Source organism: Sceloporus undulatus, chromosome 1, assembly GCF_019175285.1.
Source record: "Sceloporus undulatus isolate JIND9_A2432 ecotype Alabama chromosome 1, SceUnd_v1.1, whole genome shotgun sequence".
Classification (NCBI taxonomy): domain Eukaryota; kingdom Metazoa; phylum Chordata; class Lepidosauria; order Squamata; family Phrynosomatidae; genus Sceloporus; species Sceloporus undulatus.
Genome location: NC_056522.1, coordinates 84494365 through 84515885, shown reverse-complemented (window position 1 = coordinate 84515885; position 21521 = coordinate 84494365). Strand labels below are relative to the sequence as shown.

Sequence of the window (21521 nt, the reverse complement as noted above, 5' to 3'; positions counted from 1 at the left end):
GTGCCTTGACATTAATTCTGACTTTTGCTAACCCTATCTTAGAGTTCTTGGCAAGATCTAATCAAATTATGATAGCCATTGCTGCCTTGTTAAGAGAGTGTGACTTGACCAAGGTCTCCAGTGGGGTCCCATGGTTGAATGAGCGTTGAACCCTGGTTTCCCAGTATCTCAAACCACTACATTGTGCTAGCTCTTAGAAGCACATGTTCCTGTCAATTGCAGCCCCCTTTACATGGCACTTTTAAAGACTTTTGTTTTGTTCCATATGCATTTATTTCTTTGGGGATGTGTGTTTTGACATTGTACAATCCCCTCTGCCTTTTGTTCTCCTCTCACATTCATGATATTCTGTCTCATTAGCAAAGTCTTGCCTCACCTCATTCACTTTCACTTCTGGCTACATTGTATGTGCACAGCCTACTGGGTTCTTCTCCTTGCAATCTCCTTGCTTTGGCATGGTACAGACCACCCTTTTGGGGTGGCCTGCACCCGCCCCTTTTTGCTCCGGATTGCAGCCAGGGCAGCCTCACTGGAAGCCCTGCATCCCCAATCCAGAGTTTTTCTGGGCCACGGAGAAGCAGCAAAATGCTGCTTCTCCATGGCACGGAAAAGGAGTGTCATGTGTTCCTTTCTGTATAGGATTCAGTTGTTTTTCTTTAATTATCCCTCTTGTATGTCCAGTATTTACTCTTGTTAGTGTTATTTATTTGACTACTGGACTACATAAGAAAGATACTAAATAAATAAGCATACAAACCACCATATAACCCTTTCTTTCTTCTCTACTTATGTTGTTTTTATGGATATATCTATTGTTACATTGTCTAATTTGTCTGTCTTTATTTTGTTCATCTTAATTTTATTCTAATTTCTAACTCTCTTAAGGAAAGGTGAAGAGAGAAGGTGAAGGAAGCAAAAGGAGATGACCACAGAATTTTATGTTAACATTCCTTCCTCAGTTTTCTTCCTTACTATACTCATCTGCTTGTTAAACCTGTTCTGATTGCTTAGTCTTTCCATTACTCTCCTTTTTTTTACCTTTCCTTTCCTGCTCACATTTCTACTTTCAATTATCTAATGTTTTATTCCCCTCTCACTTCCATATATTTCCTTGTATCTTCATTTCACATTCCAATTCCCTTCCCATAATTTATTTATTACCTTCCAATCTTCTTTACATTGGTTAGTAGGCTTACCTTTGGTTATCTGGGTTAGAATATCCATCTCATACATCTCAAATAGTTTAAGAAACCAATCCTTTACTGGGGGGTGTGTGTGATCTTTTTGCTTCCACTTTTTTCACGATAACTAGTCTTGCTGCTGTCACCATGTATAATATAATTCTCCAATATTTCTTTTCTGATGGATTACCTAACACTTGCACCATATTAAGCAAATATAGTTCTGGATTCATGGGAAAGCCAATATTTAGTGTTAATTCTGTATTTCTGTGTATTCTCTTTCCAGAATTTTTAAATTACAGGGCAATGCTACCACATATGATAGAACGTACCTTTACTTTTCTCACATTTCCATCAGGAGTCATTTGCATTTTTTTGATATTTTGGCAGTTCATTCTAGTGTTAAATACCATCTAAAGTATAGTTTATAGGAATTATCTTTTAATGTACAACTATTAGTGAATTTTAGGTACTTATTCCAAACTCTTTCCTAATCTTCTAACTTGATTGCATGCCCAATATTTTGAGCCCATTTTTTAAAAATGGATATACACTTTGAAGTCACTTAACTCTCATTTAGTTTTATGCCGCCCACAATCATAACCACCAGTTCTGTTGTTTCAAGATCCCAGTCACTACAGTGACTGAACTTTTGGGCTGACGTCCTTACTTCCCCATTCTTGCGACTTGTTGAGTACCTTAGCCAATGCAATAAAATACAATATTTTTTACTTGTCTTGTTGTAAGAGATAGGGATCTAATAGGTTTCCTGTAATAAGTACCTTTGTAGTACCTATGGCATAGTATCTCCAGGATATTACCTACACTGGGCTCCTGATATTCTCTTGCTATTGGCTGTAGGCTGATGGGTTTTGCAATCCAACAACAGCTGGACAGACTTGTTGCTCTTTCTCAAACACTCACATTCAGACTCTGAATTGATTTCTTTTAGGAACCATGGGAAGTGTGTTGAGGGTTTTGTGGAAATATTTGACATGTTGTTGGCCGCTTCTTCTCGCTTTCGAATGATGAATGTCCGGGGAGAAGAATTTGTGTGCCTTAAATCCATCATCTTACTCAATTCTGGTAAGTGAGATATGTTTATTAACTCACAATTTATTGTTGCAGTTGCTTCTGTTTTGAACATATACAGACAGTCAAGGGACCCTGCTTTGTAATTCAAAGAAACAGTTCATATGTATTGTGGGATGATGAGACTCTTTCACCTCAAACGCACCTTCACACCTAAGGACCTGCAGCTGTTTCATGCATAGTTCCTCTAATACAGATAGAGACAATGGGTGCTTCCCCCACAGAGTCACCTGCCCTCCTCCCCAAAGAATTCAGTATTTATGACAAATCAACTGAAGGACCAAAGCCTCCTCTGGAAAAAAAGTCATAAGAGGCATTAGCCATGTTGTGTTGACAAGAGCATTGCCTGCTGTGCTTCCCCCCCTCAACCTAAGGTGACTCATATACAGTTCATGTGAGGCTGACTAGTTTTCTTGGGTCAAAGTACATGTTGTTGTGACACTAGTTGTTTGATTGTAATTAGCATGTCTAGTTATGTAACTATATAAAGAGCAGCAGTGGTGAAGGAGGCAGGAGTGGAGTGTGGGCTTGTATGGAAAGGGGTTTATCATGGTCCAGTTGTCAATCCAAAAGAGAAACACCAATAAATGCCAATGGAAACTTTCTTCTCCTAGCTAACAGCAGCTTTCTCATAACAGTTTTTCATTAGATTAACCACCCTTTCAAATGTACCATGGGGAAGTCATAAGCATAAAAAGAAAATTCCAGAATGCTCTGCACACCCACTGTGAGCATTTCTAGTAATATTGAAACTAGCTTTTGGTACTGTAATCTAAGACAGTATCTCAGGATGATATTCATGGAAGGAAAAATTCACTTTGCCTCTCCCTTTGTCCTATATTCATCCCTCCTAAATCCTTGCATGGATTGAAGAACCTTGCTGCTGAACAATGTGAGAGGGAGCATGGGGGACTTCTGGGAAAGTTGCAAATCGTGTAAAATTGACAGATGTCTGATCCTCTGAAGAGCTTTTCAGACCTCAGACAATGGCTGAGAGTGAAGCTGGAAAAATTTCCTGCCATTAACTTCTTTCTGTTTAGTTATCTTTGACTCCAAGCCAATGTTTCTGTAATTACAGCCTTGGCATTTGCTCCTTGCTCCACAATACCACATTCTTGACTTATGTTCAGTCTGTTGTCCACACTGATCCTTAAGCTTTTCTTGATTGGGACAGTAATTTCCAGCCATATATTCTCCCCTTTTTAATAGTGTGATTCTAGTCTTTTATGGTGTTGCGTGTTACTAATTTTTCTTGAATTTCATGTTACTTTTTTATTTGTCTAGTCTCTGTGGATTGGTTCAAATAGCAAACTGCTGTAGTCAAAGCAACAGACATTATAAATTGTGGTATCAGCATTCTGCACAGAAGATGCAGGAGGCTCATCTTCATAAATGAAACACAATTAATATGCACAAGATATGATGAAAAATCTTGCTTTCACTGAGCTTAGCACACAGCAATGTTCTTTGTGAGACTGTTGCTATATTTTGAAAAAACATTGCTAGACAGATAAGAACAAGGCAGCATTGCACGAAACAAGCTTATGAACCATGAGACAGGGAGTTAAATAGAGAAAGCATTTTTCAATCTAGAATGTTACCATCAGCATAACTGCAAATATTAGCAGGCAAGGTGGCACAAAAGTTGGGGTACTTAAAGAGCTGCATGGTACCATATGGAACTGTTCCATACCTTCCAATTTGCCCAATTAATTCTCTGTTTCCCTACTTTTCTGGCTCTTTTTACTATATCCCAGTTTCTTCCTCCCCCTCCACTTACCCCCTTTGTCCTCTGCTTACTTCCATTGCTGCAAATTGAGTTCAAACTGCAAAAGTAATTTGCATTCAGTTAACTCAACAAGAGGGAGGGGAGGGGAGAGGATAAAATCTTACCCTTCCTTGTAAATTCAGGCAAAGGTAAACTGCTGCAGCTCAATACATACATTGATATGATTTAGCATTTTTATTCTTACCTGTTTATTTGTATATATTCCAGTACATATTGTATATTTTTATTTAGATTTTTATAGTCTGTTTATAAGCTGTGCATGTTTAGGTTATTCATACATATCTATATGGTATTGCGGTATATTGTACTTAGTGCACTATATTAACATTATATATGTGTGTGTGTGTGCACGTGTGCGTGTGTGTGTGATTGTTGTATTACTATGTTTTGAGGTATTTTGAAACGGCCCCCCAGGCTATTCAATAAACATATTGATTGATTGATTGACATACATTGGTAGGAAGATGGATAGAACTGGCAGACTTCACTGGTGCATGCACTACACCAGTGTTCATAGATATATAGACATTTGAGGATTCTGTTATTTAGACACTATCTGCACTACTTGAGTGATGTACTTGTGTACATCCCAGTCCTAGCCATGTATATTGACTCATACCAGTACCTATCTCAGTGTGCTCTTTTTGTTGCCACTATAAATCTGCAGGCTGAAGGCAGGGAAATCAAGCTGATAAGCTCGTGAATTGTGATCACCTTCATAGGTCATGAGCCATGGATGTCTGATTTTTGTCCCCCCCCGCCCCCTTAGTTTGCTTATGAAATGACAAAGGAAAGTATATTGGCATCACTCATGAAATTTTACCCAAATATTTGGAAAATAAATTTGTCTCTTGCTGTAAAGGCAGCACTAGCATTTCATCACTTCAGTAACATATCTTGGTCACTGGGGTTGCTAAGGTGTGTGTGGGGGGGAGGATGAAAGTAACTCTTTCATTATAAAACTAAGCTGTGCGTTGTGAACAACAACTATAAAGTCAAGCAGCAATGCCCTTTTTTTTAATGTTGTGAATTCAAGTCAAGAAACCCGACGGGTTCATAGCCAAAGGTGGTTAGTCGTATTTTCTCACTTTGAATGTCTTTGAAATCATTGGGTTTTCACAATGCAATTTTAAGCATACTTATTGAGGAGGAAGGCTGAAAACTGTGAACTTTCTTCCCCAATATTTTGCACTTGTGATCAAGTTTAGGATTGTGGCCTGAAATTAATTGCAGTTAATGTGGCATTATGTGATTTAAGCATAACCTCCCCCCCCTCCCAGATTGGAGCATTAGAGGCTAAAAACTAACAACGCTAAATGGAAAATTCCAATTTCAGATACAATTTAATTACTGTCCATGGAAGAAAAAGGCTGGTTTAAACCCTGTTTAGGTATAACTGCTTTGTGAATTTGGCTAAAAACAAACACTATAGCTCATAATATTGTGAAATACCCTAACTGGCTTTTATGGGAATTCTTTGACATTAGTGTGACTTGTTCTGCAAGCACCCCAGCTGCAACGGCTGAACCAAACTGTCAGAATGCTGACGATCTGATAAAGGGATGAGGAGCTTGTGGCAATGTGACTGTCTTGTATCTAGCAATCAGAGTTTACATTAGTTTCTTATTTCTTTTGTTTCTTTTTGTTTTGCTTTGCTTTGCTCAGGATGAATGGCTTGTTTCCAAAATTACTACCTCTGTGGAAAAACAAAGACAAAAAACTAGCTTAAGTCTTCTATCCAAGATAATAGGTTTTGATGCAGAACAATATTCATGCAGAGGTTATTTAAAGAAACCATCATTCTGTATATTTGTGCCATATCATCCACTGAACAACTGAATCAGTCCTAAAGTACTTATTTCTTTTTGTTAAAATTTCACATAATTTCATGACTGATTCACATTCAAATTCATAAGTTCTATCTATACCAATAATAATAATAATACGCTTGTGGTCACCCAGATGTTGTTGGGTTGTAATTTTCATCTGTCCTAGCCAGGATTATCAATGGTGGAAATGATTGGAGTTACAGTCCAACAACATCTGGGAGGATACAGGTTGCTCACGCTTGATCTGCATTGCAAATCTGTATTAGTTTTTGTATACATGTGTGGTGGATTCTCTCTGAGAATTTTCAGAACTGGATTTGGGGTGATGCTGAAGTTGCATTATTTTTTATAGGTACTCTTTCCTTATTGGGCCTAAATAGCCCCAAGATACCAGATCTTGTTTGATATTGGGGGATAAGCAGTGTCAGCCATTTAAATTTATCACATGCCACTTCCAGATCATTCTGGGCATGAGATGGGATCAGCACAGAATGTGTGAGAATGAGTGTTACCACACAGGAGAATGCCGCTGATGCCAATGGGAGTCCCCAAGCTGTTCCCCATCCATGCTCTGGCAGCTGTTCTTCAAAATTGGCTGCCAGAGCATGGATGGGGAATGGCATGGGAACTTCCAGTGGCATTGGCAGTGTTCTCCAGTGAGGTAACACCTGTTCTCACCCGTTCTATACCGATCCCATCCCGTGCCCAGAACAGACTGGAAATGGCTTGCAATAAACATAATTGTCAGAACTTGGATAGGAAACCACAAAGGAATACCAGCTGTTGTAAGATATATTTTAGAGGAATGAATGGACAAAACCACTTCTGAATATTCCTTGCACAAGGAAACTCTATTAATTTCATGGAGTGGGGTTGCCATTAACAGGCTACTTGAAGGCACATACACATACTTTTCTTAAGAGGATTACAGTTTACCATCTGAGTTAGTTGCATTTTCCTTGGGATAATTTTATTCACTCTCTCTTCCTTGCCTGAAAAGGCATCTGGAAAAAAAAATGTTACATCTCAGATACAAGAAAGAGAATGACTGTGAAGTCAGTTTAGCAGTGTAATCATGTACGCACCTATTCAAAAGAAACGCTCACTGACTTCAATAGGAGGTAGCCCCAAGTAAATCTTACATCTTTGCAACTCAGCTCTGTGGAGTGGATATGCCCCTCTAAATAGAGTTCACCTGTTGGAGTCCTGATGACTCAATACAGATTTGTTCTCTTCTCCCACAGGTATCTATACATATCTTTCCAGTACCTTAAAATCACTAGAGGAAAAGGATCATATCCACCGTGTCCTAGATAAAATCACGGATACTTTGATGCATTTGATGGCCAAATCAGGCCTCTCTCTACAGCAGCAGCATAGACGACTGGCTCAGCTTCTTCTCATCCTTTCCCACATCAGGCACATGAGGTAAGTCAACACAATATAGAATTGTCCTTTTGAGGTTGCACAAGATAACATGAAAGGCTATACTGAGACGACTTCTCAGTGCATTGAGCTAGAGTGAGTGTTCACCATCATCTACTGTGAATCGCCTTGGAGACAGTAGTGGGATCAGAGGAAATAAACAAATGCTTAAAATAAATAAATAAATAAATAATAATTAGTTTATTTATATCCCGCTTTTCCAATTTTTGATCAAAGCAGCGTACAAGTTTAAGTAAAAAAAAATCAAGATAAAAACAATTAAAACAGTATCTAAAAACAGTCACAATAACAATAAAAGCAACAGGTTCAGCTGAGTGGGGAAATCCATAAACACCACAAGGTCTTCAAACCGAGGGGGTGAAACATGAAGTAACATCTCATGGGGGGAGGGCTTGAGAAAAGAAGAAGGTCTTAAGGTTCTTCTTAAAAATATCTAAAGATGTGGTGGAGTGGAGCTCATCTGGAAGATTATTCCATAATCTTGGGGCCGAGATGGAAAAGGCCCGTTGCGAGGTCCTTGCATAATGTGCAGTTGGGACCTCTAGCAGATTCTTCCCTGCTGACCTGAGTGAGCGGGCCGGATTATAAGGGGAGAGGCGGTCCTCCAAGTACCCTGGGCCCAAGCCATTTAGGGCTTTATAGGTCAAATAAAGAAATGTAGGAATTCTCATGAATGCTGATAATCCTGGACAGTGTTTGTGAATGTCTGAGACATTCTGACATACATTAGCATTTATCTAGCAATGTACAATGGAAGAAAATCTGTTTAGTTTTTGTTTTTAAAGCTACATTTATTTTATTTTGCACTAATTTTAACTGCACTTGTGTCTGCTTTGTATGTCCCTTTTGCCTTCTATTCAGTTGTTCAGGATTCACTTATTTCAGGATATAGGCTTTAGGGCATTGATTCCACTCACTAGACTGTGAGGGTCTCTGCCAGTTATCCAGGCTGTTGCCACACTCTGTGACTTCTTCCTTTGTGACTCTTTCTGTATGGATTCTGTTATCCCAACACATCACCAGGCACCATAGATACCAACTACAATTAAACATTTGCTGCCACCACAGACACCCTGTATCTGTTTTATGATCACTCTAGTACTTTAGTGTTGTTGTATACCTTCAAGTCATTTCTGACTTATGGTAAACCTAAAGCAAACCTATAATGAGGTTTTCTAGAACTGAGAGTGTGTGACTCAACCAAAGTCACCAAGAGGGTTTCCTTGGGTGAGTAGGGAATCAAAACCTGGTCTCTAGAATTATAGTCCAACACTTAAACTACTGCAGTAGAATTTCAAAAGGCATGTGTGTATATTACAAAACATTTATTAAACAGAAGATGACCGTACAAGTCAAGATTATGTAGTGTGCTGAAGCATGTGGTTACAAGGTTCAGAGGCTTAGTTGTTATTTATTTATTTATTTAATGACTGTATTAAACTTTATTAGTCCCACATTCTGACTAAAATTAAGATGACAAAAAGCATGACTGAAGCATGACTGCTAACTATGCTGTCTTCTACCTCTTTTTCTGCCGATACTCAATAACTCACTTTGAAGAACAGCTTATCTCTGACTTAACTTTCTTAACTGACTCTCTCACCATTCAAATCACATTGAAATGACCAACAATTTTCAGCATTCCATGCTGTCATTCCCTCCCAACAAGCCACTTAACATCTATCTCCTACATAGATACATGGCAATACATTACCTTATTTCTGCTAACATGTATTTTATAACATATTTACAGAAATTGAAAACATCACATGCATCTTACTTGCTACTATATCAAAAATGTTTTGGCATGGATAAGAGCAAACAGACTGTAGTTTTATCCAAGCAAGATGGAAGTGTTGTGGGTGGGACAATCTATCATGAATCTAGGACCTTCTCTAATTATACTGAGTTTTTACAGCTATAGTGTATGATTCTATCTTAGCAATAGCATTAATGTAGTACAACCCTCAGCATTGCCTGCCACAATAGTATAACAAGGGGTATGAGTGGGGGAGGAAAGTACAGAACCTACCCAATAGATCAGGAGGGATCATAATATTTCTGCGTTGCTGTTGTTGTTATTGTGCCATCAAGTCATTTCTGACATATGGGGGCTCTAAGGTGAACCTATCACTGCATTTTCTTGGCAAGATTTGTGCAGAGGGGATTTGCCATTGTTTTCTTATGAGGCTGAGAGATTATGATATGCCCAGTGGATTTCCATAGCTGGGTGGGGATTTGACCCCTGGTCCCCCAGAGTGCTGTACTAGGTGCACTACACCATATTGGTTTTCAATATTTCTGGGGCAGAAAGCTATCATCAAATTATAAGATATTGTATGGTGTTTATGAAGAAATGGCCCAAGGTGTGTTGATCCTTGAGGCAAAGACCTGGTTAACCTCAGCTAAAGTAGATCTGTTGAAATCATTTGTTGACTAATGAATCAACACATAAGAAAATGCCTTTGATTCAATGGGTTTACTCTAGACAGGACTAACAATGGGATTCATCCCCCCCAACCCTCCCAAAGCTGAATAATGATGTATGGCAAAACTATAATAATATAGTATGATAACTCTCCTGGGCCCAGTGCTATTCAACATCTTTATCAATGATTTGGATGACAGAATTGGGGGCATAATTATCAACTTTGTAGATGACACCAAATTAGGAGGAGTAGCTAACACCCCAGAGGATAGAATCAAAATTCAAAATGACCTGAATAAACTGGAAAGCTGGGCCAAAGCTAACAAAATGATATTCAACACAGATAAATGTAAGGTACTGCACTTCAGGCAGAAAAATGAAATGCACAGATATAGGATAGGGGACACCTGGCTTAATGAGATACATGTGAAAGGGATCTAGGAGTCCAAGTAAACCACAAGTTGAACATGAATCAACTGTGTGATGCGGCAGCTAAAAAGGCCAATGCAATTTTAGGCTGCATAATTAGAGGTATAGTGTCTAGATCAAGGGAAGTAATAGTGCCACTCTGTTCTGCTTTGGTCAGGCCCCACCTGGAAAACTGTGTCCAGTTCTGGGCACCATGATTCAAAAAGGACGTTGAGAAACTGGAGCGTGTCCAAAGGAGGGCGACTAATATCGTGAAGGGCCTGGAAACCATGCCCTGTGAGGAGAGATTTAGGGAGCTGGGGATGTTTAACCTGGAGAAAAGAAGGTTAAGAGATGATATGAAAGCCCTGTTTAAATATTTGAGGGAATGTCATAGTGAAGAAGGAGCAAGCTTATTTTCTGCTGCTCCAGAGACTAGGACCTGGAACAATGCATGCAAGCTACAGGAAAAGAGATTCCACCTCAACATTAAGAGGAACCTCCTGACAGTGGAAGGGCTGTTCGACAGTGGAATACACTCCCTCGGAGTGTAGTGGAATCTCTTTCCTTAGAGGTCTTTAAGCAGAGGCTGGATGGCCATTTGTTGGGGATGCTTTGATTTGGATTTCCTGCATGGCAGGGGGTTGGACTGGATGGCCCGTGCAGTCTCTTCCAACTCTACGATTCTATGATTCTATAACAAAAACAAAAAACAGACAGTTTACTAGTGGCACTGTGATATCCCAGAATCTTCACCTTGATGTGACTTACCTCAATCTGAATAATAAATAAATAAATAAATAAAATCTTTATTTGTATCCCGCCCTTCCAAAAGATCAGGGCGGCTTACAGTGGTGCAACGAGTGCAAACAAAATACAGGAGTTAAAAACATGTAAACAACAATAACAACAGTCTAAAAAATAACAATAAAAGCCCCTTAGCCCAACCTCATGGCCACGGAAGAGGAGGGAGGCCCACAGGATATTTAATCGGGGAATGCCTGCTTGAATAGGAAGGTTTTGAGGTCCTTCCTAAATTGGGCCAGGGTGGTAGATGAGCGGAGCTCGGTGGGCAGCGTGTTCCAAAGGGCTGGGGCAGCTGTGGAAAAGGCCCTTCTCGAAGTGGAAGCTAACCTGGCCCCAGGCACCTTCAGCAATTGCTGCCCGGATGTTCTGAGGGTGCGAGGCGGATTGTACAGGGAGAGGCGGTCCTTTAGGTATCCTGGGCCCAAGCCATTTAGGGCTTTATAGGTAATAACCAACGCCTTATATTGGGCTCGGAAGCGAATAGGCAGCCAGTGCAGATCTTTGAGCACAGGTGTTATGTGGCTGGTCCTGGATACGCCAGTGACCAGCCGGGCTGCCATGTTCTGTACCATTTGGAGCTTCCGAGTTTGGTATAAGGGTTGCCCCATGTAGAGTACATTGCAGAAATCCAGTCTCGAAGTTACCAGAGCATGTACAACAGTTTCTAGGTCCCTCTGGGCCCAGGTATGGGCGCAGCTGGCGAATCAGCCGAAGCTGGTAACAAGTGCTCTTGACCGTCGCGTTCACCTGAGCAGTCAGGTGAAGCGACGAGTCAAGAAGCACCCCCAGACTGCGCACGGAGTCCTTCACAGGGAGCGTGACCCCGTTCAGGACAGGTGGAACCACCGCCATTCCTGGACCAGGGGAACCTATCACTAGTACCTCCGTTTTCTCTGGATTCAATTTGAGTCGGTTTTCCCTCATCCAGCCCATTACTGACTCCAGACAGGCCACGAGAGGAGAGACGCCATCCCCAGTCACTACATCAGTCGGAGACATAGAGAAAATGATTTGGGTGTCATCAGCGTTCTGATAACCCCGCGCCCCATGATCCGGATGATCTCTCCCAGCGGTTTCATGTAAATGTTAAATAGCATGGGAGACAGAATGGCTCCTTGAGGGACCCCAGTTTTAAGAGCCCGCTCGCTGGAGCACACGTCTCCCAGCTGCACCATCTGGGACCTCCCGGAGAGGTAGGAACGGAACCACTGGAGCGCAGTGCCCCCGATTCCCACCTCAACCAGGCGCCCCAGAAGGATACCATGGTCTATGGTATCGAAAGCCGCTGAGATGTCCAAGAGCACCAGCAGGGACACGCTTCCCCTGTCAATGCTCAGACGGAGATCATCAACCAAGGCGACCATGGCCGTCTCAACCCCGTGACCCGCCCGAAAGCCAGTTTGAAATGGGTCCAGATAATCCGTTTCATCCAAGACCGCCTGAAGCTGGATCGCAACCGCCCTCTCGATCACCTTCCCCAAGAATGGTAGCAGCGAAACAGGCCGATAATTATTATGAACCAGGGGGTCGAGGGAGGGCTTTTTTAGGATCGGTTTTACTATGGCCAATTTAAGATCCGATGGAAATCGCCCATCCCTCAAAGATGTGTTAATTATCCGGTGTAACAATGACGTTACCACCGGTCCCCCCTGGGCCGCTAACCACGAGGGGCAGGGATCAAGGGAGCAGGTTGTTTTCCGAACACTTCGGAGGATCTTGTCCACATCCTCGGTACTCACCAACTCAAACTGATCCAGTATAACATAGTCCACGGAGGCTCTGGACACTTCTACCCTAGGTTCTGCCATAATGTCGGCGTTCAGACCTTCACTTATACGAGAAGTTTTATCCACAAAAAAGTCGTTAAACAGGTCGCAGCAGGCCTTAGAAGGTTCAAGGATCTGGTTCAGGGCAGGAGGGAGCTGAGTTAGCTCCCTGACCACCCTGAACAACTCTGCCGGACGCGACTCTGCGGACGCAATACGAGCACCATAGAACGAATTCTTTGTTGCTCGTATTGCCTCTCCGTAGTCCTTTAACAGTTGGTCTAGGAGAGTCTTGTCGTGTGAGTAAAGGTGTTTCCGCCAATGGTACTCTAGCCGTCGCAGAACCCGCTTCCTCGCCCGGAGATCTTCCGTATACCAGGGCTTACGTTTGGAAGCGGGCCTGAGAGGGCGCTTGGGAGCGATTCTGTGTATAGCCCCGGAAAGACCGGTATTCCAAATACCGGTGAGGGCATCAACAGAGTCGCCGTCATTTCCAACCGTGAGCCCCTCTAAGGCTTCTTGGAACCTCTCAGGTTCCATCAGCCTTCGAGGGTGGACCATCCTAACTGGTCCACCACCCCCGGGGGGGGATCTGGGTAGAAGCCTTGATTTTCACCTCTACCAGGAAATGATCCATCCATGACAAGGGGGAAATATTAGCTATTTCCGCCCACGGATTTTCCGCCTCCGAACAGAAGACCAAATCGAGAGTATTACCCGCACAATGCGTAGGACCCTGAATCAGCTGGGACAGGCCCATGGCCGCCATGGTCTCCATGAATTCCCGAGCCGCACCGGATGGAACATAGCTGTCCGTGAGGGAGATGTTGAAGTCGCCCAGGACAAGAAGCCTGGGCGTCTCCAACACCAGCTCAGCGACCAGCTGTGTCAGCTCGTTAAGGGAGTCCGCTAATGCACGGGGTGGCCGATACACTAACAGAATCCCCAGACTGTCCCTAGCCTTTAGGGTCAAGTAAATACACTCGATATAGGAGGTCTGTCGGATGTGGTTCCTGGTGAGGGACATGGTGTTCTTATGTACCAAGGCCACACCCCCCCCCGCCCACCTAACCTGCGCTGGTCCTTCACCGAGTACCCGGCAGGCAGGGCCTGAGCCCACACAGCATCCCCTTCAGGCCCCAACCAGGTCTCGGTAATGCAAGCCAGGTCACACTGAATAGTAGAAGATACATATCTAAAAGTCCTTTTGTAATTATTAATCTGTGTAATAATGTGTTCTTTTGTTTTAATGTCTTCTTACAGCAATAAGGGAATGGAGCACCTTTATAGCATGAAGTGCAAGAATGTGGTCCCTCTGTATGATCTTTTGCTGGAAATGCTAGATGCCCACCGCTTGCATGCCCCTGCAGCAAGAAGCAGCCCTCCAAGGGAAGATGATCCTCTGAATCAGCTCGTTGTCACATCTCCTTCAGTGCATTCCTTGCTACCTTGCTATGTGAACAAACAGGAAGAGGAAAATGAGCAAGAAGCAGTTTGAGAGTCTACATTTCAATGAGCCCAGATATTTCTGAGAATCCCATCAGCAGACCACCTAATTCAGGCTTACCTGAACTTGTACCATGTGTAAGCACTCCAGTATTTGCCAATTATAATTGCCAAACTGATTGTTTAAATTCCTAATGAAAGAACATTTTATCAATTTAATCACAACATGGGGTTCAGAAAACAATCCTTTGTTGTAAGTGTTAAATATCACACAATCCTAAGGATTCCTGTAGTTTTTGCTGGTGTCAAATTAAAAAATTGGGTGGCCTTTAAAAAGGAAATCACTTGGGCAAAAATCCTACCTGGGTTTGAGTAGTGATGTTTACATGTAATGTTTATTGGCTCTTTTTAAAAGTCAAGAATTTTACCACACATACACTAAAAGCAATGACAGTGACAAGCTCAAATTTTGTTAGACTTCTTTCATTCATATTTTAAGAGAAAGAAAAAAATGGCAGTGGAATTTGGTTGCCTCTGTGGGACTTTTTTCTTTCAGGGATGTAGTCAATATACAGCAAGATGATTTTTATTAACTCTTTAAACTGCTTGTACAACTGATTCAGCAAACAAACAAACAAACAAACAAAACACCTTTCACTTAACTTGTTGCGGGGAGTGAAACTTGAGGTGCTAGGTTATAGTCATATTCATAGTGGGTTTCACATTATTGTAAAGATGGGCAGGTAGTTTTCAATTCACATGAAGAATTCCTAGCTGGGCAGCTAAAGGCAGAAGCTGAGACCCTGCCTCCTGATCTTGCCACAGTGCCATAACTGTGCTTTCCGTCCAACCCTTGAAATCCATCTTAAAAGCTAGTCAGCCATCTGGAGCAATGGATGTCTGTGCTGCTTCTGAGGAAGGTGCTGCCAGATGACATGTCCAGTGCCCTCTTTCTAAAGAGCAGTGCTCTGCCCAGAAGCAGGGACCCCTGTTGAGATCCCTGTCTGTGAACATCTAGAAGGCAATGCCATAATCACAAAAAGTCAACATGGGTTTCAGAGAAACAAGTCATGCCAGACAAATCTGATCTCTTTCTTTGATAAAGTTACCAGCTTGGTAGATGAAGGGAAGGCAGGGTGTTGGACTGGATGGCCCATGCGGTCTCTTCCAACTCTATGATTCTATGATCTGTAGCACCTCTTTATCACAGTGCCATTTGCTGGTGGGAGGGAATTATTTACGTCATCCTGCAGCACCCCAGTTGGCAGCAGCACAGACTTTCATCACTTCAAATGGCTGGCTGACTTTTAAGGTGGGTTCCTCTGTCATTTGTGGTTGTAGCAATAGTGCCATGATTGCAAATGAGAATACAAAGCAGTTATGGTGTCCTAAGTCTAACTTAGAATATTGGGCCTGGTTAAGAGGATGCCAGCCAGAATTTGATATATATGTCTACTGAGGTCTGTAGTGAATCCAAATTAAAGGATTCCTAGTTTAAAACAATATACTTTACACCAGTGGTCCCCAAACTGTACCTTTGAAGAGATTTTGGACTTCAGCTCCTGGAAGCCTCAGTAGTCTGGGATTCTGGGAGCCGAAGTCCAAAATCTCTTAAAGAGCACAGTTTGGAGTCCACTGCTTTATCCAATTGTGAGTCACTTTGACAATTACAGGTGGTCACCACATGGATTTTAATATACATCAATCATTGCCTATCACCTTTGATTTGAAAGGTAATTAATAGATTTTATGAACAGAAAGATATATTGATATGATCCAGTCTGTATATTATCTGATATGGTATGTGCAGCCTGGAAAAATTCTCTACAATTCTCAGAACTTATAGCCACTGGCCACAGTGGCGAGTAGGTTCTGGGACTTGTTTTTCCAGAGAACACCTTTTTACAGCTTTGATGTAATGGATAGCCACCTTGGGTCCCTTTTTGGGAGAAAGGAGGCATATAAATAAATAAATAGACAGACAGGCAAATTCTGGCAATGGAAAATCTACTTTGGCTGCCAGCCCCAAAAGGGGGCACTGCATTGGAATAGAAACTACCGAGACGATCTGTCTTTCCCACTTGATTTTGCCATTTTCTAATCCCAGTGAGCCATATGCACAGGCAAGCAGCAGCTTCACTGTTTGGGTGGCTTAGGAATTTGGTTTTAAAGAAAACTGTTGTTTCTAATGGTTGTTCTGTTTTCCAGAAATTGTGGGTCTGCTCAGTACAATCCATACTACACAGGAGAAGGTAAATTGAGCTCCCTAGATTCCATTTAGGTCATGTAGCAAGCCCTTATGTTTGTATCAGATGCTCCCCATTGTACAAAAATGCACCTGAGCTCTGTGTTGGGGGGGGGGGGGGAATACTACTGGCAGAAAGGAGGAGTGAAGTGAGTAAAGGACAATTTGTGTTGCACTACAAGAGAGGTCACTGTCTGCCTTTTTTTTTACCATGCACATACTGACCCCAACCAAAGTGATGAGAACTCAAATGGGGCAGAATAGACCTAAATCTGCAGGTGATCATCACTCGCTGCTTTTGTTATGTATTCTGTGTTCCTGCCGCCACCCCTAAGCTATAGAAAGCATTACAGCACTAATGTTGTGAATAGTTTTCATCTTGTCTTGATTTGATAGTGCTTTCACCAATGCCTATATCTTCAGCTTCATTTTTGGCGGCCTTGCTTTTTATTAATGTAATGAAGTATTTGTCTTTGTGCAATCAAAAGGTAAAACTACAAAAAAAAAAAAAATCTGCTTTGAAACTTTCTCCAAACTATTGGGGTCTACAAAGTGCCTTGTTAAAAATGATGCATTTTAATTTTGAAGCGCTCATGTTGTAGCTTATTTCTGTATCATTGATGCACTTGTATATTGCACTGCATGATGTATAAGCAAGAAAACATACGTGTGGGAGCCACAATTTAAATAAGCAGCACAGTTTTATCCATTTGTATTGCTGTGCTTCACTAAGGTTGCAATCCTAGGTTGCTGCTAAACAGCAGATTTAATGCCCTTTGACATTGCTTTGACTGTCATGGCTCCATCCTATGGAATCCTGGGATTTGTAGTTTGTTGTGGTACCAGACCTCTCTGCCTGAGAAGGCTAAATGTTTAGCACAGCTACAAATCCCAGAATTCCATAGCATAGCCCTGTCAAACTGCATTAATTCTGCAGTATAGATGCAGCCCTATACACATTTTCCTAGGAGTAAGTCCCATTCTACTGAATGGTACTTCCTACTATGTACGTATAGAACTGCACTGTAATAAATTTAACGCCCCTGTTTTTTTTACGATGGGATACTATTAGCTGTTTCCCAATCCACTTGTTCTTTGTCAGCAGAGAGCTCTAATCTGTAAAATGAATTCTCAGTTCATTTCAGTGAAAATGGCACTTCCATTGAAGACATTTGAGATGCCAAGAGCCTTTCCCTCCATGAAAATGAATGGGAATAAAATTTCAGGCAAAGAGCTCTATGGGTGCAATGGAAAACAGGCATTGCATTAGAGAATTATGAGTTAGACCTCTAGAATGGGGGTGTATACAGCAGAATTAAGCCATTACTGATCTCAAGAGGATAACTATTTCCTTGGTTCTCCCAAGCCACTCAGTAGATTTACATTAATTTCAGTAACTGACAAAACAGTGTTTTTGGTGAAGAGCCACTGAATGCATTGTTTTGAGTGGTGAAGTAAAACGGTCAGAACAAAACAAAGCTATCGGGGAGTGGGAGAACCATAACACCTTGCTGTGAGATTTTATGTTTTTTTTCCATCTTTAGGTTTAAAGTCAATATACATGTGATGGGTTGAGATTGGAAGTCCAAGGGGTGGGTGGGAAATGTGTTGCTTTCTGGTAAAAGTCTTAACTGTAAGGAAAATGTCTAGTTGTCATTATTGTTAGTCTGCTGAAATGCATTGTTTTATCATTATTATTGAAAGCACCTTAAATAATGCAGAGTGTGTGTTTTTATGCATATTATACACACATGCAGAGCTCACCTATCAGACAACTGAATGTAGCTATTCTATAAACTCATTCAACCAACTGAAATACAATGAAATCACCACACTTTGTTTATATACTTTTCAGCTATCTTATCTCATATGCAATCATTGGTACCTGAGGCTTGGCGATTGTTAGAAATCACTATTTCATATCAATTTTTATATTTACAATAGTCAAAGCAGCAGTAACTTAGCCTAATACTGAAAATGATAAGGAAACAATCCTTTAATGAAAGAAGAACATTCAAGGCAGCTAATTATGCTTTTTACCAAAATCGTACAAATATTGCTCTGAGATATACCTAACAGGGCACAAGGAGTTTTCTTTAAAAACAAAACAAAAGATTTATACTTAGATGTAAAAGCAACAAAATATATGCCCTAGGGATATAGGAAATACAGTGCTACATGCCAAATCAGAAGAGAGCCAATTAATTTGCCTTACTCTGAATGTCAGTTAGGAGGTTCACAAAGAGAAAAGGGAGTGGTATTTTGTGTTGTTGCTTGTTTTAGTGGTGGCATTTTTTTTAGTAGGGGCTCTCCCCCGCCCCCCGCCCCCCAATGAAAGCTGTTTTTGTATTCAGTAACACTGTGAACACTTGATTGGGCACAGTTCCTCTCACACAAAGTTTCCCTCCTGCGGCCGTCCTCTTCTGTGTGGCAGGGAAATTACCCTTTACATCTTTGTGCCACAAATCACCATTCCCTTATATATCCTGCTATGCACAGAGAAGCAAAACTGATCCATCCCTCTGCTTCTCACATGAAGGAAGCAAACACTCGTATGAGGTTGTAGCACACAATGAGAATGGCATTATCTACCAGAGCAGTACAGGTATAGTCCAATGAAATGTAAACAACCAATTTGCTCTTCCAGACTGTCTCTCTAGCCATATTTTTACTTGCATCATTGCAAGAATGAATGCCTCCACACTCAAGTTTTCTTGTGTGGTGCTAATGTTGTATATGCAGTGGCACTCTTCTATTCTTGGATATTTCTGGAATGAGCTAAGGGAGGAGCAACAAAAATTCACAGCTGCATCACCCTGATGTATCTGTGCAGAATGACTTTTCTTTAAAGACCTTTTAGTTTCAGATCTTTTGTGGCAACAAATGCTCAGGATTTGTGTGAAGAAGGTGATAATAGTCAGAGATATTGACCAGAAGCCTGCCAGTGGTTTATGATGGTATAATCTCCTGTTACACTAACATAACTATTTTCATTGTGCAAGGAGGCATCTAGCATCTTCCTGTGCAATGCAGGACAGCAGAACAGCTTCCAGGCCCAACTCTGGCCTCCCTGACCACTGGTTTGCTATGGGGATGTTTCTGGTTGCTTTATGCAATGGTTCACCCTCTGTTGAGCAGGATAGGGAAGCTGGCAGAGATCACACCTCCAGTAGTCCTCTTGGATCTTGGCTGTTGTCCTCTTTCACCAGCAGTATGTGCTGAGAAATGATGCAAATGAACTAATTTTTCTTGTTGAGGAAAGTCAGTCCTCATCGTTTAATGGCTCACTCTGCAGACAGTAAAGCAGAGGTGGACATATACTGAAATTAGAAGAGGCCTCAGCTGACAGACCAAGAGTAGATAAAGGGGCTTCTACAGACTCTTGTTTCTTGTTCCTTGATCTGTTGTCAAACTATCATTACACTTTTGTCCCCAGCCCCATGGAGTGGTCTCTCTAAGGAACAACCACAATTTTCCCCACCTTGTGGGCTGCTCTGCAGTGTTGAGGGACCCTTTTGCATATTGTTATGGACCCAGTCCTCCCACACTGAAAACTGATGAGCGCTTGATCCAGTCAACACTGCAGAATATCCTGTTCCACACCACATGAATGGCCCTGAATGAGGATGCACTTTCCCAGCCACACTAAAAGTTGGATCCAGCCAGTTCAAGGGAACCAGGACAAATGCCACAATGTACACCTTCATTCACGTTGAGTATACACACAGAATTCTGCTTCCGTATATAGTTCACTATTACGGGATCTTGGTGCTAGTGTTTGCCGTTAGTTTCGGTGTGAACCTGAGCCTTTGTTTCATATGCTAGTTCTTAATGCTACTGCTTTTAATGCCAGCCAACTTTTAAGTAAGTGAACTTTTGGAGATGCAAACACTCAAGGTATTTCCTGCTGAATCGGTCAAATGAATCGATTGCTTTATGTTGCAAGCCAGCTACTCTGAAAGCTATTTTTCAAATATGCCGTGGCTTTGTGAAGTGAGTCTTCAGATCTGAAGTGAGTGCTAAGTTACAGTTGATCTTAGTGCAGTATTTTGAAAGCTATCAGGCCTAACATGGACAGCATCATTGGAATGGAATTGTGATATAAACCTTGGGGTACCAATAGAAATATTTTTTTACATGAAACGCCTTTTCTTTATCAGTGCACTATTTAGTTTTAATTCAGATATGGATGTATTTCTGTCTTGAATGTTGTTCTGTATGTGATCATTGCCTTTTAAGGGGCACTACAATTTTGCACTGTCATAGAGAGATTTTTTGTAGAAAATCTAACCTTTTTTCTTGCATTCAAATGTGCCTAAAATTTATATGCTGCCATGCTGCAACCCTGTCTTTAGTAGGAATGCCATCCTGCTGTGCACCTTCAAAAAAAAATGCAGTGTACTCCACAATCTTGAAGTGCCAATCGGAGAATAGTAAAAGGATGCTAGTCAGAGAATAAACTCAAGAAGCCACTTTAAGCCACCTTATTGTATATATGAATATTTTAAAAATTAAGCTTTTGTGCACTACATTCATCTTTCATTGTAAAGTTTCCCCTTTACTATGAGGCTCATGTGCCATAATGTATTTGTTGAATTATTCTGCTCTTTTGCTGATACATATAATAGTATAACTGATGTCTGTTTTATTAGGATATTGCTTTGTTAAATGAAAGGAAAGGTAAAATCCTTTCATTTTTTACCTTCAAAAGAATGTTACAAAAGCTTCAAAAAAAATCAGCAGGATGCATAATCTGTTAAGATTTTCTCAGCTTTGTTGTCAAAATAAAATAATGACCCATAAAAAGCTCTACCTGGTGTTTGTCAATGTGTTACAAAAATATATTATCGTGGGAGCAATAGTGATTAATTATTGCATACCTTTTCTTGTTTAGCTTTTTCAAAATGTATTTTTTATCTCACTGTAATGTAAGTTATGGACTAAAGTAAATTATAGACTAACTAAAACACACACACACACACACACACACACACAAAGACAGAAATAATTTAAAAGGAATCAAATAAACCTTTACTGGATTTTCAACCCTCAGTAAGTAAAAAGGAAAAACAACTTCAATTCAA

The 21521-nt window shown here is 41.2% G+C and overlaps 1 protein-coding gene across 1 annotated transcript in view; it reads left to right on the top strand.

Moving 5' to 3' along the window:
* ESR1 (estrogen receptor 1) overlaps positions 1-21247 on the top strand; it is a 184142-nt gene extending 162895 nt beyond the window's left edge. The window contains 3 exon segments of the mRNA XM_042448541.1: positions 2134-2267; positions 7136-7319; positions 14010-21247. Of these exon segments, the coding sequence (XP_042304475.1) occupies positions 2134-2267; positions 7136-7319; positions 14010-14244 (553 nt within the window). The 3' untranslated portion in view covers positions 14245-21247.
* Positions 21248-21521: the final 274 nt, after the last annotated feature.